Genomic DNA, 24,902 nt, shown 5'->3' on the forward strand with positions numbered 1-24,902 from the left:
TCCTCTGGAAAAACCTAATTGATACATTTTATTTGTTACGTACTCCAAGTATGGCTTCGATTAAACTTTATGAATCTTACTCTGATAAAGAATTTTTAAAAAAATTAGAACAATTTGTTTACCACAACTCTTACTGGTTCTGAATCAAGGTCTGGAACTAGGTCAGCATTTCGTAGAAAGTTTCTATTATTAGTTGTTTACTACTGAATTAAATTTCTGGACAATGTCAAATCCAGTAAATAAAATTACATTACAAAAACAAGTAACGGATTAAAAAAAATTAAAACTTACAAACAAACAATTAAATTAAATTAAATATAAATTAAATAAAATATACATAACACAATGTTGACTCGACCTTCTCCACCACCCATTAATGGCAATGCACTAAAGAGTATGATGGGGACATGCTACTCTTATGCATTTGACACGCTCACTTGCAACAAGCAAATAGGAGGAATACGGAGTGTTAAATAATTTAATTTGAATTTAAGAAAAATGAGTTAGTTTAAATTCTAGAATATTCCAAATAAGTAGTAACGTCCAAAGTAATTATAATGCACATTGTCATGAGTACTCCATGTGACTGTCATTTCCTTCTGTCTGAATTATCCATATTTAGCTTCCTAGTTGTGTAATTTAGTATACAGTTTTAATGGTGTCTATGTAGGAGGTAATTTAATATACATTCCTAATCTTGTCTATGTATTTCTTAGTTTAGTATGCATTCACAATGGTGTCCATGTAGTTAGTAATTTAGTATACATTCATAATGGTGCCTATGTAGGCTTAATGTTGTCTATGTAGGCAGTCTATTTAGGTAGTAATTTAGTATCCATTCATAATGGTGTCCATGTAGGTATTAATTTAGTATCCATTCATAATGGTGTCCATGTAGGTATTAATTTAGTATCCATTCATAATGGTGCCTATGTAGGCTTAATGTTGTCTATGTAGGCAGTCTATTTAGGTAGTAATTTTGTATCCATTCATAATGATTTGCATGTGCTTGGTAATTTAATATACATTTATAATGGTGTCCATGTAGGCAGTCATTTAGCATATTAATAATGGTGTCTATGTACCCAGTAAATTAATATATATTCATCATAGTATTTATGTAGGCAGTAATTTAGTATGTATTCTACCTAATGATAATTTAATTACATATTCAACGTCAACATTATCACTGACATCATCAACACAACACTATCATCTCACGAGTTTTTAAAAAAGATACTCCTCTCAGACGCAGTTACGATATTTAATCCTTTTGTCGTTCGCCGGTCCTTACAGTTGTTTAAAAGGATATGACTTAAATAATGAATCTTATCAGATAAACGCCCGTCAACATATGGAAGTGTTTATGTTAGTTATCGAGATGGATGAAACAAAAATAATAAAAAAAATGAAATACTTTGCATAATGCATTGAAGTACGCAGACATTATCTACAAGGGTTGATTGTGAGATTTGGTAGATGTAAAACATTCAGTGATATTATTTAAAATGTTACATATCATAACATAGTATCATTGTTTCAAACTAGAAAATAATAACCTACTACATGATTAAGATGACTATATCTGCCCCACATTTATAGAAAAATCCAAACAAACCAAAATAGAAAAACCTATTTTGTACATTCTGACGTGGCTGAACCTTTTTATCACTCCATCTGCCACCTCTCCAGTGTAGCTAAAACTTGAGACAGTGTGTGTGTGTGTGTGTGTGTGTGTGTGTGTGTAGTGGAATATATATAGTTACTTAATATTTAATCATTAGTCAAGGTTTCTTTACTCAAATGTTTGTAGCTATTGTTGCATATATGGATGGACGTATGAACGTATTGATAGATAAGGAGGAGGATGCAAGGAGTAATACATGGATAATAAATAGAAGACTTTGGTGTGTGTGTGTGTGTGTGTGTGTGTGAATACTATATCCATTTATCTGTCTACTATCTGTACTGATTAGCTGTCATTCATATAAATGCGAACGAATAGGGCCTGTTATACATTTAGGTGAAAGTGCGCTAAGCCCAGATTGGAAACTTTGTAGTTCTTCAAAGAAAAATCTGTATTACATGTTTGAATTGTATCACTGGGTATCAGTGTATACCATGGTTAAAGGCATATTGTTATTGATTTAAATAAAACGTCACCGAAACGGACGAATTGATATTCTTTATATTTTTCGTTATTATTTTAAGGAAACAAATGTAACAGAAGTGTCAGATCTAATTTCTTTTATTTTAATTAAGTTGGAGGATCGTAATACTACCCTCTGATCGCATTCAATAATCTCCAACCCATTTGTCAATTCGAGGCCTCTTCTATCTCAACCAGTAATATGCATTACATTGTAAATTCGAAGCCACTCCTGCAGGCGGGCTTTCGAGAGGCAGACAATATAATTTACCACTCAGACCTTTGCATCCTGGAGACATTAGCACCTAGTAGTGAATCAAAAGTAACAGTTTCTTTCAGATAAAAATCATAATAATGTTGGGTTTTAAACTATGGCGGCAAGGATTGTTCTTTCTGTTAATAACTGGATTTGTTTTCCTATTTGTTTCACTATTTGGATCGTCACGTAAGTATCATACGAGATGATTATAACGTCTGTTTAATGCCTGAACCTAACTTCCCTTTTCTTAAAGCCATTCTTTGGATGAAAGTAATAATTACATGTATATGCAGGGCATCGGTAGAACTTCCAAGTTGCCCAAGAATAGACTCTAACGAGACTTGCAGAAATTAAATTAGTTTCATTTAATATTTCCAATATTTTACAAAATGCCAGCTAAAGAAATCAAGCTAAGAAAAGAAATGAAATTAGTGATTATTTTAAAACAACATAGGTGCTTCATCACAGTAACTTCGGCCTTAAATTAACTCATTGTTGGGAAGGAATAATCCACGCCCATATACACACCGTTCCTCTAGTAAATACAGAAAATAATAGATAATGAACTTTAGGACGAATGGACAAGGGACTCTTTTGGTGTGTTTCAATTTAAAAAACAAATGAAAACTGCATAAATGTGTAAACAAACTAATTTAGAAGAGATAAGCACCCCATTTTGGAAACAAAAGTAAATTTGGCCTGCAACGACGATAATTTGAAACAATTAATCCCGCTCAAAAGAAATTAAATTTGTGATGATCGATGATGAAGCCGTTGAAAATGAAAACAGCAAAGGAGAATGTGGCCGAATGCTCGATATAATCAATATAAATTAGGTCATGTCTTGACTGTTTAATAAATCAATAGAATCTCGAGATTCTGTTGCAACTATCACAGGTCTTCCTCCGTTAGCCACGATTTAATTTCTTAGTGATTAGTTACACCTTTGTCCCTCATGATGCTCCATCATTGTTTTTGTTGCCACTACGATATGGATAAATAACACTGACACTGCATATTGTGGTGGTAACAAGTATATTTGGTTTCGTCAACAGCCGGTGTTTGTAAGACCTACCTTGTAAGATGAACTTCAAACTATTCTAAAGTTATCTGTCACGAAAGTAACAGGTGGTGGAATAGTATCATGATGAAGAAATGTACTAGACTGGTCTCTTGTTGGATATCCTGGAAGCCAACGAAATAATAAGTTAAGAAAGACATTATAAATGTTTCACATACACACTCGACTCATTTATACGAGCACTGAACAGAGAATACAACACTTATTTTACATCCAAGATTTCAGCTTTAGAAAACTCCCAAGGCAGGTTTTTACGCTAGTGACTAGGGTATATTTGATGTGGCACATATACCATCAAATGAATCTTTTCCAAGCCCGATAACAATAAAAAGTAATCTATATAACTCTTATCTCTATTCCAAGCTCCTAAATCCTAACTCTGCATTATGTTCAATTAATGATACAACATTTGTTTTCTAGTTTTAAGAGCTGTTAAAAATCTCAAGGGGAATCTTTCTTCTAAAGAACAACGACAACGTCATAATATAGATATTACGTCATGGCACGTGAAGGTACTGTAAATAACGTTTGTGTTACGTCTTGATCTTTAAAGATATTCTTTTTCATTTGATTGGTTTGTTGTTGGTTTGATTGGTTTCCATCGGTACTTTCAACACATTATTTGTTTTCATACGAAGGACACACTGAGGCAGCCAACCCTGAATGATTATTTTCAGACACAACATGTTGAATGGGAGGGCGGGGAACACTTGATAAGGGAAGACCCATATATAAGCGATTGCGTGTACGGTTGTTTCTTGTTTGTTCTTGGGAGGTGCACAAGAATGGTCATCTCCATTACTGAACGGTGATTCCACTTTTTATCTTTGCGATTGCAATGAAGGAACATAATCTACACTTTTCACAAGTAACATCATTATCTGTCACAATAATCTAGACTGTCTTCTACATGAACTAAATGCTGTAGGCGTTTGTCTTCTTGGACATTGCAATTATAACCTGCCCTCGTGCTTTGTCCGTTTTGAACAAATGGCACATAAAAAGCAGCAGTTCACACAATCTAAAATAATATCAAATGTACATCTACTTCAAAACTTAAGGAAGTTTATGGTAACTATTTCTTTAAGTGAATGTTGCACAACGTATACTTGCACATGCATCCAAATAACATGTTACCTGTGTTAAGGCAATCAAATCATATTAATGAATGTATTCAGTTATTAGCCGCGCCATTCACACCAGTTTATTAATCTTGACTAATAAGGCCAACGATTTTCCTAACCTATGATTATGCAATTGTAATGTTATGAATTACAAGAGCATCAAATCACATACGAACGTAATCTGTAATATTTATTTGGAACTGAGTTACCTTATGACAGATGTATCGATCACATGCGATTGTAGTTTGCAATAACTCGTTGCATACGATTTACCTTTAAATGATTTCAAGAAACGAAATCTAGATCAGATAGTACCGATGCAAAAGTATATTTGCTTCATTATAGAGATTCCAGCCCGTATGGTATCAACATGCTGAGTGAATTTATTTGCTTATTGCTAATAACGTGAAATTAGTTTTGCTGACGTTTGTACTTTGTTTTCAGTGTCATTGCTTTCATAATGACATATCAAGATTTGACCTATCCATTATAAAGCATTCTGTCAACAACTTTCAGAGACTCTTTTCCCTGAACCCTGTACGAAATCAAATTTATTTATTCTTTACTATATTTCTGGCCTTCCCGTTGCTAAAATAGAAGAAAATAAAGCGAGACGCAGAGCTCTAAAACACGGTACTCATCGTACATTCTACTAAATACCATGTACATTCTACTAAATACCATATATACATTCTTTCTGCCTCTTTATTGTTTCTCCTGTGCACCAACAGTTATGAGCGAACTTCGCATGTTCTACTACGTAGTATTTTTATATATATAAAATTACAATATTTATGGTGTTTGCACCTTTAATCTCGTACTAGTGATCACAGTGTACATCTAGCGTCATACTAGTGACCATATTGTACATCTAATCTCGTACTAGTGAGCACACTGTACATTTAACCTCGTACTAGTGATCACATTGTATATCCAACCTCTTGCTAGTGATCACACTGTACATCTAACCTCGTACTAGTGATCACATTGTAATCTAACCTCGTTATAGTGATCACACTGTACATCTAACTTCGTACTAGTGATCACATTGTACATCTAACCTCGTACTAGTGATCACAATGTACCTCTAATCTCGTACTAGTGATCACATTGTATATCTAACCTCGTACTACTGACAATATTGTGCATCTAATCTCGTACTAGTGATCACACTGTACATATAACCTCGTACTAGTGATCACATTGTATATCTAACCTCGTACTAGTGATCACACTGTACATCTAACCTCGTTCTAGTGATCACATTGTACGTCTAATCTCGTACTAGTGATCACATTGTATATCTAACCTCGTACTAGTGATCACACTGTACATCTAACCTCGTTCTAGTGATCACATTGTACGTCTAATCTCGTACTAGTGATCACATTGTATATCTAACCTCGTACTAGTGATCACACTTTGATCTAAGCTCGTACTAGTGATCACATTGTACATCTAACCTCGTACCAGTGATCACATTATTTATCTAACCTCGTACTAGTGATCACATCGTACATCTCACCTCGTACTAGTGACCACATTGTACATCTAATCTCGTACAAGTTATCACACTGTACATCTAACCTCGTACTAGTGATCACACTGTACAGCTAACCTCGTACTCGTGACCATATTGTACATCTAACCTCGTACTAGTGATCACACTGTACATCTAACCTCATACTAGTGATCACACTGTACATCTAAACTCGTACTAGTGATCACACTGTACGTCTCAAATCGTACTAGTGATCACATTGTATATCTAACCTCGTACTAGTGATTACACTGTATATCTAACCTCGTACTAGCGATCACATTGTATATCTAATCTTTTACTAAAGATCACATTGAACATTTATTCTTGTACTTAAAATCACAAAGAAGATATAGTCCTTCCTGGTATCGGTATGTGGTGTCCATAAAGAAAAGTTATCATATATATAAAGAGTGAAATATTTATATCTGCATATGTCGCTGACTTTTGGTTCGAAGATTTTGTCACTGGAGCGGCTTCCAAAACAATGGCTTGTCACGGGGTGCAATTGATGTTATCAAATGAGGAGCTGTATTTAAATTTTTAGCACTTGTGCTTCAAATACAGCTTTCCATTACGTCGCATTATTTCTTCTGAACGTTCGCAAGGGTTTCGCGGATAGGGTGTCACGTTTGTAAATGGGTAATAATGCCATTTTTCCGCTATCACAAGGACTACTGGGTACAGACTTTACACATACACTTTAAATCTTTTGTAGCTTGACTTAAAGCTCTGCTGCTCCAGAATGGTTCTCTGAGTTCAGACGATGTGCATTACTTTTGCCTGCGACTTTCGAAAACTTTTTAATAACATAAAATTTGAGACTTCAGTATTCAGTGTGTGTGTGTGTGTGTGTGTGTGTGTGTGTGTGTGTGTGTGATTTGGATTTTTAACGTAGCTTGAACAATTTTATAGTGATATTCAGCGCTGGGGCATCATGCCGCAGACATGTAGCATGATGCCCCACCCAGTCACATTATCCTGACACCAGGCCGACTAGTTTTAACACTAACCTATTAATGCTGAGCGCCAAGCGAGGCAGCCGTTAGTACCATCTTTGGTATGACTTGGCCGGGGATCGAACCCACGACCTACCGCATCAGAGTTCTACTATTGTAATATTATCCGAAAGATTCAGTTTATTATAGCAACTATTATCAAATATATTTACATATAGCTATATCGCCGCGATTTCACACTTGAACGTAGAAATCTGAGACTTTCAAAAGCTTATACACATAACCTTAATATAATGGTACCATTGCCGTCGACGAAGGATTTATGATATATATATGGCTCGCCATTAAGAAGATATAATAATAATATTTTTAAATTTTCCAACTATTTTAACACTTAAGAACCAATAAGGCGAAAATACAGTCTATGCTAGTAGTGAACTATAAATCGTGTTTGAATATTTGAGTTCATAAACAATATGGATGCAAGCTAATAATATTGGAGACATCTTCGTGAATTACCATAGTGAAGGTTCCAAAGACATCTCATAGCACAGATATGCTAAAAAAAAACCCTCTGAAATAAACATTCACTCCGTAACTATGTTTAAAAAATTAATTTCGTTGCATATCTAATACGGAATTTGAAAAATCATCAGCAATCTGACCACTGAGTAGTTGATTTCTCTTCTAAAGCTCCTCTCTTTCTCTCTCTCTCTCTCTCTCTCTCTATATATATATATATATATATATATATATATATATATATATATATATATATATATATATATATATATATATATATATATTTACATATATATATATATATATATATATATATATATATATATATATATATATATATATATATATATATATATATATATATATATACATACATACATACATACACACATACATACATATATATATGTATATATATATATATATATATATATATATATATATATATATATATATATATATATATATATATATATATATATATATATATATATATATATATATATATATATATATATATATATATACTTTGGGAGTGCAGTATATCCATCCGACAAAACGAGTTAATATTTTCCCATACAAATGCAGTAACCTTTTTATTACATGTTCATTTTTTTTATTCTACCTAATTATATATGCTTAATTATATTAACAAAATACACAACAACAAACAAAGTAACTGAATGTATGCTGTATTCCAAACTAAATACACAAGCGCAGACTCATCATTACACAACAACAACATTATTACTGCGCACATAACTCCGCCTAGATAAATTTTAACATAGTCGCGCGCTCGGCATAACTTTCGAAAGAAAATGGCGTGTCTAGTTAAAATTGAAATTTGGAGTCATATTGTGAATGAATGCGCATTTCAACAACTTTTCCATTTGATCTGGAATGAATAGATTTTGGTATTTTTTTTCGATTCTACGAAATTTTGTGATTATGGACTGGATTTATATGTGACAATTTCACATGAAATGTATCGGAGTGAAGAAGCGAGGGAGAAGTGTGCTGACATCTGCAAATGTGTTTCTGTTTCTGTCATTTCTGTTTGAAATCATAATGTGGGAAAATATGAAGTCTTTCAATTGCAATTATCAAACAGATGCAATGGAATTTAATGCTTATTTCATTTTGAGTGCAGTAATGAGTATGTAATTGCACTTATATTCGAAATTACAGTACGATTTCGAAATGCGTAATCACGATTGAGAACCTATGACATGGCTCATGTAATTCGGATTTGCAGAACTCAGAAAGTACATTTTGAGGAAATTCAGGATGTAAAACTGTAAGTATATATTTTGCCATTCTTATCACCAGCTAAAGAAGACATTGTATGCCTTGTCACTTGTATGTTATTGGTAAGGACCCTTTCTTGCGTATTTTGTATAGTTAGCCTAAATCCGAAACATTGTATCAGAAAGTTAACGCGGAATGTGCCAAAGCAGCTGGTATGTGTCAGTCCACGAAACATCTGCTTTACTTCATTTAGAAACAAATTTAAACAACCACAACGTAAACAGCCTACTACGTGAGTGTACATGATTTGTTTACAAAGCAAACGTGCTGGCGTCTGCGTCCATTGTTTGTCTACAACAGAAAGTAGTTCCTTTATGCACGTGAATGAAATATATGTATTTGCACGCGAGTTCAGTATCGTGTAATATTGCACGATTCTGACAATGTAAAGATAACGGAGAAAGAAATAAGCATATTATATATATATATATATATATATATATATATATATATATATATATATATATATATATATATATATATATATATATATATAAAACATCATAAAACAATCTTTTAGTACAAAATATTCTATTATCTCATGAATATAATGATAATCGCTTATATATATTTTCCGGCTAATGAGTGACGGGTCAAACTTGACCTATCGATGATATAGATATTTACTTAAACCGTTAAAATCTATCCATGTATTTGAATGAGTAATATATATATATATATATATATATATATATATATATATATATATATATATATATATATATATATATATATATATATATATATATATATAATCATATGACGAATAACAATCCTTTCAAGTGCACTAGATCCAGCAAGGGATCACGTCTGTCAAGGGCTGATTAAGATAAATGCAATAATAAACTAACAACGAACAGTGCGAAACTAGTATCTAACTAGCCTGAGCGCTTTCGACTCTTTAATGAAATTTTTTTTTTCCAAAGGCAAATACAAAACATAGACAAGACAAACAAATAAAACAGAAAATGGTTATGTTTGCGAAACTTTACAATGCTTTTTCTACAGGAATGAAACCTTTTAACTTTATTATATTTCAACTAGTTTATTTCAACTTGTTGCTGATACTGGAAAATATTTTTATTGACCTAGAAATTTATGAGCATCTGTTGTTTTATGTAAATTTATGTAAGCGCAAATTATATCCCGGATATTTCACTGTTACCGTAGTCATAGGCTATTAAGGAAATTTTAGAGAAATATTTTTTTTTAAAAAATGTGTCGGCTGCAAAAGACAACTTCATCTGCGCATGTCTGTCCTCCTCTAGTCTTCATGGTTTAAACCGTTTGGCTTCAATGTTCTAAGGCGGCGTATCCAGTAGGATTTCTTTTCTTTCCTGGTTTCGGAACTCCTGTTGGGAATGTGAGCAATTGCAGTAAGTGTTATATCAGTGAAAGTGTAGTATGGGGAGGAGAAATGTTCTGCGACCGGGATTCTGTATAGCTTCTTTGTCATCCAATCAGATCTATGGAGGTTGATCCTTTTGTGTAGCTTTTCAGTTTCTCTGACATACTGAAGGCTACAGATCTTACATGTGATGAGATAAATGACATTCTCTGTTTTGCACGCTTTGTTTGGACCATGTATGTTTAGTTTTTCTCTAGTCACTGTGCTAGAAAATGTCCTGGTCTCTATCATATGTTGACAGGATTTGCAGATTTTATCGCCACAGGGGCCAGATTGACTATGGTAGTCTTGATTAGTGACTTGCATTAGCTTCGCCCTGACTATGATGTCCTTGAGGTTTTTCGGTCTCCAGTAAGCTACTACATGTTTGTTAGGGAGGATTAACTTTAGTGCGTCCGACGATTCCACGATGGTTCAGTGTTTCCCGATGATTTTACCTACTTTGGGGTTGTCTGGATGGTAGGTCAGGATAAATAGTATCCCCTCAGCCTTTTCCTTCTTTCCACCATATTTTAGTAGGTCATCGCGGTTTGTTTGTTTAGCCCTTTGGGTTGCCTCCGTAATCAGGTCTTTGTCGTAGCCTCGGTAAATTCAGTGTTTAGATAGCTCTTCAGACCTTTTTAGGAATGTTTCATCGTCGGAGCAAATTATGCTTATCCTCAGTGCCTGGCTATATGGGATGTTCCTAATGCAGTGTTTTCGATGACAGCTACTTGGTAGAAGATACTGGTGTTTGTCGGTTGGTTTCGAGTAGATGTCTGTATGGCTGTATGGAGTTTGTTTTCTACCAGGCTGGTTGTTGTGTCTAGGAAGACGTGGTTTGAGTTGGAGACTTCTGCCGTGAATTTTATTGAGGGATGAAAGTTGTTTGCCTTTGATATGAAATCATCCAGACTTTCTCTTCCATGTTGCCTCTTCATTTATATATCATCGATAAAACGTACCCACTGGTATGGTGTAAGTTCAACCGATGCTAAAAGTTGACCCTCCAGTTTTCCTATAAAAATATTAGCATACGAAGGGGCCATTTGTGTATCCATTGTGGTTCCGTCAATTTGGAGGTAGTTTTCTTCAGTAAATTCAAAGTTACTGAGTTTTAGGACAAGCTCCAGGAACTGGACTAGGAAGCGTGAAGGTAGATTGTCATCAGGTCTTGTTTCCCATGCTTCTCTACACGCCTGTGTCCCTTCGTTGTGCGGGATGTTAGTATACAAAGATGTGACGTCTAAGGAAACAAGCAACGTATCTGGCAGTAACGGTTAGCTAGCTTTGCTTTTTACGAGGTAATCTGTCGTGCCCTGAAGATATGGTGGTAATTTGTGGACATACATACATACATACATACATACATACATACATACATACATACATACATAACATAATATACACAAACTTCATGTACACATTCCTAAATGCATACATTCATGCATGCACACAAGCCATTCATGCATACGTCATCCATCCATCAGTCTTTCCAGTTATGCATCCGTCCATTAAAGTATCCTTTCATCTACCAATCCATCTGTCTCAAATTAATTTTACATTTTTATATTTTCAATCGCCAGAGTCAACAGCTACGTTGATGATTATCAATATAACCGCGGCATCCAGATGCAGTGCAAACAGTAACACCTGTAGATAATTAGTCTCTTTAGTGTAGCCATATAATGTCATGATATTCAAATCAATACTATCTGCCATGTATCAAAATTAAGACGCCTAATAAGATTGTGCGAGCTTCTAGCATAATACATACTATTCCGTATCCATATTTAAAAATTCATTTCGTACTATCACTCATCCTGCTGTAGAATCCAGGGATCTTTTTGTATTTGGGGAATATCAGTATCTCTCTATAATAATCTCCAGATGCCTTGATTTCTATCGTAGAACCATGACAGTGTTCTTAGACAAAAGTTAATTAGTGGTCGATTTGCGATTATGTCTGCTACGCACGAACGCCCATATTAGAGACTTTGTTCCACCATTTTGGGGGATGTTTGCTTAGATAGTAGTTTACTAGGTTTGGTACGTGCGCGCAAGGCGATGGATACAGTGTCGCGCTAACCCGGGTTCGATTCTCAGTAGAGTATATATTAAACATTGTTCAACTGCCATGATAATATTCTTTCTCTATAATTTTAAAATGCGATTCGTATTATCACACATCATCATGTAGGATACAGATATAGTACTTTCTGTATTCTTCTATTCTGTCAATCTGTCTGTATCTGTTTGAATATCGTGACATTATACCATTATACGGCTACACTAAACATACAGGTGTTACAGTTTGTAATGCATCTGATAGCCACGGTTAAATCGATAATCACCAGCATATGTGCTGACTGGCAATTGAAAATATTATAATAATGTAAAATTACTGTGAGACAGATGAATTGATAGAAGGAAGGATACTTCAATAGACGGTTGCATAAATAGAACGACTCTCTCTGTCTCTCTTCTTCTCTCTTTCTGTGTCTCTGTGTCTGTCTGTCTGTCTGTCTGTCTGTCTCTCTCTCTCTCTCTCTCTCTCTCTCTCTCTCTCTCTCTCTCTCTCTCTATATATATATATATATATATATATATATATATATATATATTAAAACAAAATACTTTAAAGCGATTCATTCCAGTTTTGAAAAAATAGTACAATGTGGTTTTAACCCACACCAATAACAATAACAATAGATTTGACCAAATATAATATATTTATCAATCGTATTCATATATAATTTTAAAATTTCAACCTATTGGATGCGCAGACGGCGTATCCAATATATTTCTTTTAGCAAAGAACCCCGGTGTTTGATTAGCCTAAGGCGCTCACCTCTAGAGATTATTGACATCTGACCTCTGCGTGGGTTCGAGTCTTCGTTCTTCCAACATTGGTATGTGAGAAAGCTTGACAGTCACATTTCGGGAGTCGGTGATTCTTTAAGGGATCTTCCCGGGTTCTTGGTCCACGAAATGTACTGGCCCACTTCAACAACTTAAGCATACGTTCCATTTCCGAATTAACGATATCAATTGCCTTAAATGAAAAATCGAATTATGGAAGCCGTCATTAAAGTGTAGAGACATGAAGTTAAAGTGACAAAACGAGAAAGTTATTCATATCAAATATCAGTTTCTTCATGCGTTTAGATACTTGCATATGTGTCAGGGCTGGGCAATTGATATCTTAGAGCATCTTAAATGTGTCTCTGGCATTATTGCTACTGAAATATTTTCATTAATGATAGGATAGTGCGAACATCTGAGTGTTTCTATTTAGTTGATGCGGTTTAATTTTAAACATGTAACAACCTTAATTCATAGTGTATTGAAATATGTTAAAATTGTGAAATCCATTGACAGGACTAACATGCCCTACTCTTATCTCTTATATTTGTCATACTTAATAGACATACATATATTTCATCTTCGCCTCCATTATTGTATATGTTTATGTGCACGTGTTAAGTTCTTCCATTTAGCTTCATTTCAACATTGTATTCCTCATGGAATATGTATACACATACGATGCAACGTAGGTGATATCTACCTCTTCTGTAATTACACTTTTCCTTTTATTTCTCTTTCCGTCATACTTTTCTATATGCGATTATAAGCGTTTTCGTATGTGATACGACTTTTCTGTTATCTACCAAACAGCGCCATCACTTCATACACAAACAGCGCCATCTACCAAACAGCGCCATCACTTCATACGCAAAACAATGTGTTCACAAATACCCTTCAAAACAAACCATGCAACCAAAACAAATTATGCAGCAAATAAACTAAATTTCTTCTTTTCACACATTTCATGCAAATTAACCTCAGTTACAGCTTTCTTGCATGCCATTACAATTGCCTCCTCTCTTCGTAATTTTCTAAAGCACGAATCATATTCGTGATACGTAACACAATTTGAGCAATTCATTATAATTTTTGAGTATTTTTAATCATTCTGGAAAAAAATGCACATATACATTTTTATTATTTTTTAAATTTCTGAAGCGTCTTCGAATCATGCTTCGTTGACAAAGATACACTTTTAGAGGTTATAGAGCATTGATAACAATTGTATGTCTTTCGTCTAAATAATTATCTCACTTTTTCGTCTTGCTTTGTCTTTGCGGCAGGATCGATTTAGAACTCAGTTGTGTGTGTTTATATATATATATATATATATATATATATATAATCAATATATATATATATATATATATATATATATATATATATATATATATATATATATATATATATATATATAATCAAATATTTGTATGTATTGTTAGATATATTAATATATATTGATATACTAGGCACATTGATAGACAAGGAAGGGGTGCAGCGATTGATTGCTGTCTTGATATATACGGCTGAAGAAATATTATATCGTTTATATCAATGAATTTGCCTATCTATTCCTCCGGAATGGTCAAATGTCATTCGTATAAAGAAGAACGATGAAAAGCTGTCATATATTTGTCAGGAATTTATGCGAAAATGCATTACGATGCCCAATAACCACTATTATTTGTATTTGTTTCGACGTTTTCGTAACAAATGTGAAAATCTTTCACTGGGTAGTATTGTATGACAGGGTTGAATCTAAAATGATTAACTTGGTTAAAATGTATATCCTAAAGGGAAGCACTTATGTCATGTATAATCATTTTTCTTTCTCGTCAATTACGCATACTAAGAACACGCATATGTGCAACTTGGTCTGCACATCTCATTTTAAATTAGCTGGTGGCTTGTCGTAATAACCACTCGGAACAAAGTTTGACATTATTTCATTTTCTAACCTGTTGGCTAACAATATGTATAACTTAATAAATCCAACTGTTCTGAATCCACAGAGTTTTCTGCAAGCTGAATGGATATAAACGGTCACGTTTACTGATCTGGAAATATTTATACATCGGTAAATTCTGCATTTGGTTTCCACTTTCCATGTCATTTTAAATGAAGTTTTATCTATATTAACGCATTACGCAATGATAATAATAATAATAATAATAGTAATAACAACCCGCCACTAACCTATTGTATGCCCCAACGCACTGGCTAGCAACCTGTATAACCTATTATAGTAGCAGATTTAGTGATGTATCCCACGTGAAAATGTCAGCTGTTTATCATTTTGTTCTGCTGCCTTTCATCTATATCTCAAAGATCAGTTGTAATATAATTGGTTTTCCTAATTCAAGACAGAAAGAGCATAAAAAACAAATGAAGAGAACATAAAATGTGTCTGCGTGACAGGTTGCCATACTTACTACAAGACCGTGAAAGTGAAGAATTGAGGGATAGAATTTCCTGATGATGAAGTTAGCGACTTCTGCTGAGCACAGTAATACAATATTTTTCGTAATTCACTACAGTGTATTAGCAAAAGTATTTCTTTTAGAAAATCCACTAATCTGAGGGCTCGCAAAAAATAAAATTCTATATCTTCCTAATTTCAATAGTACACATGTGTTTTATTAGCCCATGTCCTTGCCAATGCTATTACTGAATCACTATCAGTGTCGAAATTAGGCTTATGGGGTTACGGGCACTGAAGATGGGGGTGGGGTGGCTTATACATCAACAAATATGCCCTGAAAGCAGTACTTAACTGTCCTTTATATGCGTATAATTATTATAGCTATGAAGAGAATAACGCATTTTAATAGATTAGAATAATAAAATTCAGCGATAGCTATACATGTATAAATTAACTGTCTACATAAAACAGAGGAATAATGTATCTCTTACTTTGAAAGCAAACAAAGAGTTCTGCACCAAAGAGACTAAAGAATTATTACTTCAGATAAATTTAGGAAATGTTTTCGACCTGTTGTGACAAATTTAAAAGTCTCAAGCCTTATCCTTGCAACCGCAAACAGGCCCGAATTACAAATAGCAAAGAAAAGGAAAATATGTTCCTTCAATTCTTTTTACCAATGTTACTACATAACACATCAAAGTGCATAACAATCTTAGCGATACCATTGCAAAGACACTCATATAGATTTATATTACGAAGTTATTAAAAAGTACGAAATGTGAACCATTGAATAACTTTTTACAAATTGGTGCTAACCATTGCCATCGATGCATTGCTATACCGACCATGCTATCAAAATTGATTATTTCCTATAACAGTGGAAATCTACTGAAATTACGACTATCTTGAAAAAAGAGCAATAGTACAATCAAACTATAGACTGATTTATGTCATTCACTTACAGTCAAAACTACGCGAATCACGTGTACATACCTATTTGTATCTAAACTAATGGGCTTTAGAAAATTGCACTGCATTACTGTCAAACGGCTTTAATAAACATTGTTAATTATTGATCTCGGGAAATATATAAAGGGTTTCTTGTTATTTTTTAAAATTAATCTAACCAATCAAGATATTCTGCTACAGAAATTAGGTATGTATTATTGTTCAAATTTAACAGATAATATCAAACCATTTGTTTTAATGGCACTTTAAATTATTCATCCCATATTACTGTAGGAGTCTGTTAATGGTCAGTTGTAGCACTACTTTTCTTTTGACTGTTTAACAATGACCTGCCTTTGGTATTGGACCATACTGATATGTTCATATATGCGGCTTAGACAGATGCTCAAGTTGCACGTACAAATATTGATGAAGCGGAGAGCAAGTTAACTTTTGACATATCAAATTGTTTAACTTGGTGTACCAATGAAGTCTTCCTCAAGGCAAGGATTACTAATCGACATTTATCCGTATACTGTGGACAATCCAAACCTGAATGTGTTACTTGTTAAAAACGTTACGAGTCGTAGTTGACGATATTCTCTCAAAGAAGAAGGAAATCGACTCTGTATGTAACAAAATACCAATTCCGGTTTTTCTATTTGCAAATAAATACCCCGGTAAGCGCTTCTAACGCCAAAACCTTAAGAATGATTTTTTTTTTGTACAAATGTTTTATAATAATTCATTTTGATTATGGTCCAATATTTCGGGAAATTATTCATCTTATCTTTTTAAAAGCACCTTGCTAGTTTGAAAAACAAATGTAAAACAATATTTTACCAAAATTGTCTTTACCAACTTGCCGTATTGTTTTACCTTCAGTCTGTGATATTACTCATCTTATAAAGTTCTTGTATTTTAATGTACAATATGTGAATACTGCATATTTTAATATCTCTCAATCCTTTGTGAGATGACATTTGGGCTAAGTCCATTGAGATTATATAGTATATTATAATTGTTATTATTATTATTATTATTATTATTATTATTATTATTTCAAGAAGATATAGATTATTATTATTATTATTTCAAGATGATATAGATGTGCAATGTCCGAGGCATCTGGATTTCTTCAAAGTCTTCTCACAAAAGAATAATGCTGTTCATCGAAAAATGCACAAAAAATTATAATCTCCCAAGTGAATGTAGTCAAGGGATAAATGTAATCTCACTGTTGTGCTTAATTTAAGTGAAATCTGTGGAACTCTCGCGTACATAGACCTGCAAATGACGTATATAATTCAATTCGTTCTATTAGTTTCCATTTTTAATATGATAGTGTACAATGGCATAAAAATTTAAGACAAATGATAGTCCATCGAATAAGAGACTGGAAAATGTGGTTGCTCAGATAAAAAAATATCAAACTTTCCGATTAAATATTTTCGAAGGTAAAATAAAAATGATAACTAAATATTATTTACAGGGTTAATTAATTTAAGGTTGATCTTCAGTCCACAATACCGCAATTTTAACACGTGACCAAGAACATAATTTTGACATCATTTATAAAGATGAGCTAAATAAGCGTCCAAAGTAGGTCATGGTAAGCAAAGATGACTGTTTTGCTCAGATTTTGAACATGAAGAGATTTTGTTACAAGATACTTGAATTTGCGACAAAGGTCGTATCTTAGTACGATGTGTATAATGTCTATATAAATATATTAAAAGAGCTCTGTCTCTTCTCCGTTTCAACACTATTGAGGAAAATTGACGGTAATTTTGCATATGAAAAGTCTAAAAAAAATTACATAGCAAAAAATATCTTTGTTTACAGTTCTCATCAACGCTTCAAGCGACAATAAAACAGACATGTTTATATGCTGTAGGTAAAGAAGTATACACATCCTTTTATGTGATCCTTTCTCTTTTGAGACATCAATTAACAAACGTTCTACATATTGAAAATTTATCTAAATTAGCCGAAGTTTAGACATCTTGACAATATTAAAGGTGTTTTTAAGCTACATAAATAGTATCCCCATTAACTTTTGAATTAGAGATTTCTTCTTTTGTGGGTTATATATGTTAGCTGTTAGGATTGTAGGGATGCCCCCTCCTAATGTTATGTTTACCTAAAGGCGTTTTGTTTCTTCTGTTGAGTTTGTATTTAGTTGAGGTTCTTTTCTCCCTTAAGAGCCAAGCTTTAGGTATTGGTTCTTTTTCCTGTTGTTTATCTTTCTCATTCCCCTTCATTTGCTGTTTCCATGTTGGTTCTTTTCGTAGTAGCTTGTCTTAAGCTGTTTGTTGTTGTTTACTCTGCTGTTTGGAGTAAATTCTTAAGTCACTAATGTCGGTTGTCTCTTTTTGTGTTTCCTTCTGTTCTTGTTGTTTTGGGTATTTATTTGGTGTATGTCCTACTTTCCCACGTCTATTACATACAAGAAAACCATGTAGGAAAAACACTTTTCCATCGTCTTGATCTTTTCTTTTTCTATTTCTAGGATCCTTACTACATTTAAAAAAGGTATTTCTTGCAGATTATATAAAAATCAAACAAAAGCTCTATCCTTGTTTGTCATTTCGTGTGGGCAGCCTATTTAATTAATTTTGCTTCTTGACACCGATTCTTATTTCGAACCAATGCCATAAAAAGAGGGTTCTCCAGCTTGGTTTTCCTTTTACATCATCTTTTTGCCCTCTGAATTGTAGTTGCCCGTAGCTACAGGGCAATACATTTTTCGGCCATGTTGTATAGGGTCCGCTGTTTCTAAAGAGCTTTTTATTTGAACTTTATTCACTTTAACAAAGTATTTGCTATGGAGGTTTACCATAGAATTATGTACTTATTATTTACCTCAATCACAGCGGTATGCATCTAAGATTGTATTGAAAAAAAAGCAGCTAATATTGCTAGGGTTTCATGACAAATTCAGTTTAACATTCTCTTTCACCAAATGACGGTTTGTGAGTTTGTACATTATACACAGTAGTTTGTACATTATACACAGTAGTTTGTACATTATACAGTAGTTTGTACATTATACAGTAGTTTGTACATTATACACAGTAGTTTGACTTTCAAACTCATCTATATGTAGATCCAGTAACCATCAATAACCAAAAATAGATACTGGAATACCGGAGTAGAATGATCACCAAAAAGTATCCATTCATAGAGGAAATGGAATATTTTCAGGGTCTTATGTGTTTGGAGAGAAGCCACTAGAACACTGGGTTCATCAATCATTTTCCTATGTAATACATAAACATTATTGTTACGTCCTTGTAGCTTCTTGTGTGTGTCATTAAATTATAATTTAAGTTTGCAGGTTCAAATAATAGCTTCTCTTTTACAGCAATTGTTCAAGGGTTCTGGTATTTACACATCGAATCTTGTGATATCCACACCAGAAAGCTATGGCATAGATTGAAAATTAAATATCTGGATTAATTTTTACTTGTACCGCTGGTTTTTCGGACATTAACGTTTATTTTTAAGATTTTCTCACCAGAACAGCGTTCCAAACCAGTGGTTTGAGAAGTGGTGTATTTTATTGTCCCCAATGAAAGCAATCCTTTCGTGAATGTTTTGTACACTGTAATTATCACCCGATATTATTTCATTGCCACGTGCAAATAACAGTTGTTACGACTCTAGGGTCTTCAACTATTAACGGAAGAAGAAGACCCCCCTCCAACCTTTAAGTAAAATTCAACAAATAATTTATTTCCCTAACATATAAGGTGAAATTATAAAAGAACTTATAGTATCGTGAAATAATAGTCCTGAAAGTTCTATCACAAATCCAAATGTATAATATTCCGAATTAATTCCAGTGACTTTCCTAAAATTTCCAATCTTGAATGTACTGATGTACCAATAGCCTGGAAAAGCTTTATGCGCTAACAATTTGATTAATCACACTTATATAATTCAGAGTGTCCTTCAATGAAATCACAATGATCCCCAAATAGTGATTAAGTCCGAAGGTATTAATGAGCTCTTTGTAATTCCAGTTAATAATTTAAATAAATACACCCTCTCAAACTTAGCTAAAAGACTAATTCCACTACAGATGTAAAGATAGAAATAAATAGTTCTGATTTTAAATAACCTTAATATGAAATCTAAAAGACAATAGGAGGACTAAGATGAGGGTCACAAGTTAATTTCCGGAACTTTCTAAGTTGTGAAAAAGGTCATGTCTTTCACTTAACGTTTAGTTAAGAACATGGCAAATATGGGGGTAGACATGGAATTCCCGAGGAGAAATACAATGTCCATATATCGAATGCAAGTAAATATGTTTACTTACAGATAATAATTATCTTAAATATAATCTCCAATTGCTGACAAAAATTAAAATGACCATTACAATATATAATCATGGACAAAGACCAATACAATAAACATCGCCTCTCATTGCTTAACAAAAGTCATTCGTTCCAAAAACGTATTAGTTTCATGGACGGCGTGTCTCGTCTGTTCAAACATTATAATATAGTTTTCTGCTTAAGCAGAAATTTCCTGCAAATCTGAATACAGACCTTAGGCACATGCATGAAATCTTTGGTAAATCGAACTTATACTTCTGCTTTAATCGAATGACTCTCCCAGTTTCGAAGATTGCTTCTAACCTCCATAAACTCTAATCAACTGTAAAACTGAAATAATTAATTGTAGACTGCAACGTTTGGAGTTTTCAATGCTTTGTTTGTTAGTGTTATCTGGCAGATTCGGTTGAATAGAGAGCTATTATTGATGATCTGTGATTTTCACAATCTTAAACACGGCATCTTAACATTGTTGACATTAACGTCAATATTATTCTGCTTACGCAGATATAACAGGATTATATAACCCCTACAGAGTCATACAAGCAAATAATATCACCTCTCATTGCTTAACAAATTCATTCGTTCCAACAATCAAATTATACATATAACAAGACCACACACACACACACACACACACACACACACACACACATATATATATATATATATATATATATATATATATATATATATATATATATATATATATATATATATATATATATATATATATATATAACTAGCTGCATACATGAAGTACCATTACATAATATGCATAATACAGAAAAGCGCCTGCGTATACATAAGTACAGACTATGTTTTAATAAGCTAATGGGCTTTAGAAAATTGCACTGCATTACTGTCAAACGGCTTTAATAAACATTGTTAATTATTGATCTCGGGAAATATATAAAGGGTTTCTTGTTATTTTTTAAAATTAATCTAACCAATCAAGATATTCTGCTACAGAAATTAGGTATGTATTATTGTTCAAATTTAACAGATAATATCAAACCATTTGTTTTAATGGCACTTTAAATTATTCATCCCATATTACTGTAGGAGTCTGTTAATGGTCAGTTGTAGCACTACTTTTCTTTTGACTGTTTAACAATGACCTGCCTTTGGTATTGGACCATACTGATATGTTCATATATGCGGCTTAGACAGATGCTCAAGTTGCACGTACAAATATTGATGAAGCGGAGAGCAAGTTAACTTTTGACATATCAAATTGTTTAACTTGGTGTACCAATGAAGTCTTCCTCAAGGCAAGGATTACTAATCGACATTTATCCGTATACTGTGGACAATCCAAACCTGAATGTGTTACTTGTTAAAAACGTTACGAGTCGTAGTTGACGATATTCTCTCAAAGAAGAAGGAAATCGACTCTGTATGTAACAAAATACCAATTCCGGTTTTTCTATTTGCAAATAAATACCCCGGTAAGCGCTTCTAACGCCAAAACCTTAAGAATGATTTTTTTTTTGTACAAATGTTTTATAATAATTCATTTTGATTATGGTCCAATATTTCGGGAAATTATTCATCTTATCTTTTTAAAAGCACCTTGCTAGTTTGAAAAACAAATGTAAAACAATATTTTACCAAAATTGTCTTTACCAACTTGCCGTATTGTTTTACCTTCAGTCTGTGATATTACTCATCTTATAAAGTTCTTGTATTTTAATGTACAATATGTGAATACTGCATATTTTAATATCTCTCAATCCTTTGTGAGATGACATTTGGGCTAAGTCCATTGAGATTATATAGTATATTATAATTGTTATTATTATTATTATTATTATTATTATTATTATTATTTCAAGAAGATATAGATTATTATTATTATTATTTCAAGATGATATAGATGTGCAATGTCCGAGGCATCTGGATTTCTTCAAAGTCTTCTCACAAAAGAATAATGCTGTTCATCGAAAAATGCACAAAAAATTATAATCTCCCAAGTGAATGTAGTCAAGGGATAAATGTAATCTCACTGTTGTGCTTAATTTAAGTGAAATCTGTGGAACTCTCGCGTACATAGACCTGCAAATGACGTATATAATTCAATTCGTTCTATTAGTTTCCATTTTTAATATGATAGTGTACAATGGCATAAAAATTTAAGACAAATGATAGTCCATCGAATAAGAGACTGGAAAATGTGGTTGCTCAGATAAAAAAATATCAAACTTTCCGATTAAATATTTTCGAAGGTAAAATAAAAATGATAACTAAATATTATTTACAGGGTTAATTAATTTAAGGTTGATCTTCAGTCCACAATACCGCAATTTTAACACGTGACCAAGAACATAATTTTGACATCATTTATAAAGATGAGCTAAATAAGCGTCCAAAGTAGGTCATGGTAAGCAAAGATGACTGTTTTGCTCAGATTTTGAACATGAAGAGATTTTGTTACAAGATACTTGAATTTGCGACAAAGGTCGTATCTTAGTACGATGTGTATAATGTCTATATAAATATATTAAAAGAGCTCTGTCTCTTCTCCGTTTCAACACTATTGAGGAAAATTGACGGTAATTTTGCATATGAAAAGTCTAAAAAAAATTACATAGCAAAAAATATCTTTGTTTACAGTTCTCATCAACGCTTCAAGCGACAATAAAACAGACATGTTTATATGCTGTAGGTAAAGAAGTATACACATCCTTTTATGTGATCCTTTCTCTTTTGAGACATCAATTAACAAACGTTCTACATATTGAAAATTTATCTAAATTAGCCGAAGTTTAGACATCTTGACAATATTAAAGGTGTTTTTAAGCTACATAAATAGTATCCCCATTAACTTTTGAATTAGAGATTTCTTCTTTTGTGGGTTATATATGTTAGCTGTTAGGATTGTAGGGATGCCCCCTCCTAATGTTATGTTTACCTAAAGGCGTTTTGTTTCTTCTGTTGAGTTTGTATTTAGTTGAGGTTCTTTTCTCCCTTAAGAGCCAAGCTTTAGGTATTGGTTCTTTTTCCTGTTGTTTATCTTTCTCATTCCCCTTCATTTGCTGTTTCCATGTTGGTTCTTTTCGTAGTAGCTTGTCTTAAGCTGTTTGTTGTTGTTTACTCTGCTGTTTGGAGTAAATTCTTAAGTCACTAATGTCGGTTGTCTCTTTTTGTGTTTCCTTCTGTTCTTGTTGTTTTGGGTATTTATTTGGTGTATGTCCTACTTTCCCACGTCTATTACATACAAGAAAACCATGTAGGAAAAACACTTTTCCATCGTCTTGATCTTTTCTTTTTCTATTTCTAGGATCCTTACTACATTTAAAAAAGGTATTTCTTGCAGATTATATAAAAATCAAACAAAAGCTCTATCCTTGTTTGTCATTTCGTGTGGGCAGCCTATTTAATTAATTTTGCTTCTTGACACCGATTCTTATTTCGAACCAATGCCATAAAAAGAGGGTTCTCCAGCTTGGTTTTCCTTTTACATCATCTTTTTGCCCTCTGAATTGTAGTTGCCCGTAGCTACAGGGCAATACATTTTTCGGCCATGTTGTATAGGGTCCGCTGTTTCTAAAGAGCTTTTTATTTGAACTTTATTCACTTTAACAAAGTATTTGCTATGGAGGTTTACCATAGAATTATGTACTTATTATTTACCTCAATCACAGCGGTATGCATCTAAGATTGTATTGAAAAAAAAGCAGCTAATATTGCTAGGGTTTCATGACAAATTCAGTTTAACATTCTCTTTCACCAAATGACGGTTTGTGAGTTTGTACATTATACACAGTAGTTTGTACATTATACACAGTAGTTTGTACATTATACAGTAGTTTGTACATTATACAGTAGTTTGTACATTATACACAGTAGTTTGACTTTCAAACTCATCTATATGTAGATCCAGTAACCATCAATAACCAAAAATAGATACTGGAATACCGGAGTAGAATGATCACCAAAAAGTATCCATTCATAGAGGAAATGGAATATTTTCAGGGTCTTAT

At 33.1% G+C, this 24,902-nt stretch overlaps 1 protein-coding gene across 1 annotated transcript in view; it reads left to right on the plus strand.

Annotated features, from left to right (window-relative positions):
• Positions 1 to 2,417: 2,417 nt before the first annotated feature.
• Positions 2,418 to 24,902, plus strand: part of LOC149805006 (glycoprotein-N-acetylgalactosamine 3-beta-galactosyltransferase 1-like) — a 53,511-nt gene continuing 31,026 nt past the window's right edge. Inside the window, exon 1 of the mRNA XM_089946453.1 lies at positions 2,418 to 2,594. Within this exon, the coding sequence (XP_089802579.1) occupies positions 2,504 to 2,594 (91 nt within the window). The 5' untranslated portion in view covers positions 2,418 to 2,503. The remainder of the gene's footprint in view (positions 2,595 to 24,902) is intronic.

This window comes from Sinohyriopsis cumingii, chromosome 2 (assembly GCF_028554795.1).
Source record: "Sinohyriopsis cumingii isolate HCF-2022 chromosome 2, ASM2855479v2, whole genome shotgun sequence".
In the NCBI taxonomy this organism is placed as follows: Eukaryota; Metazoa; Mollusca; class Bivalvia; order Unionida; family Unionidae; genus Sinohyriopsis; species Sinohyriopsis cumingii.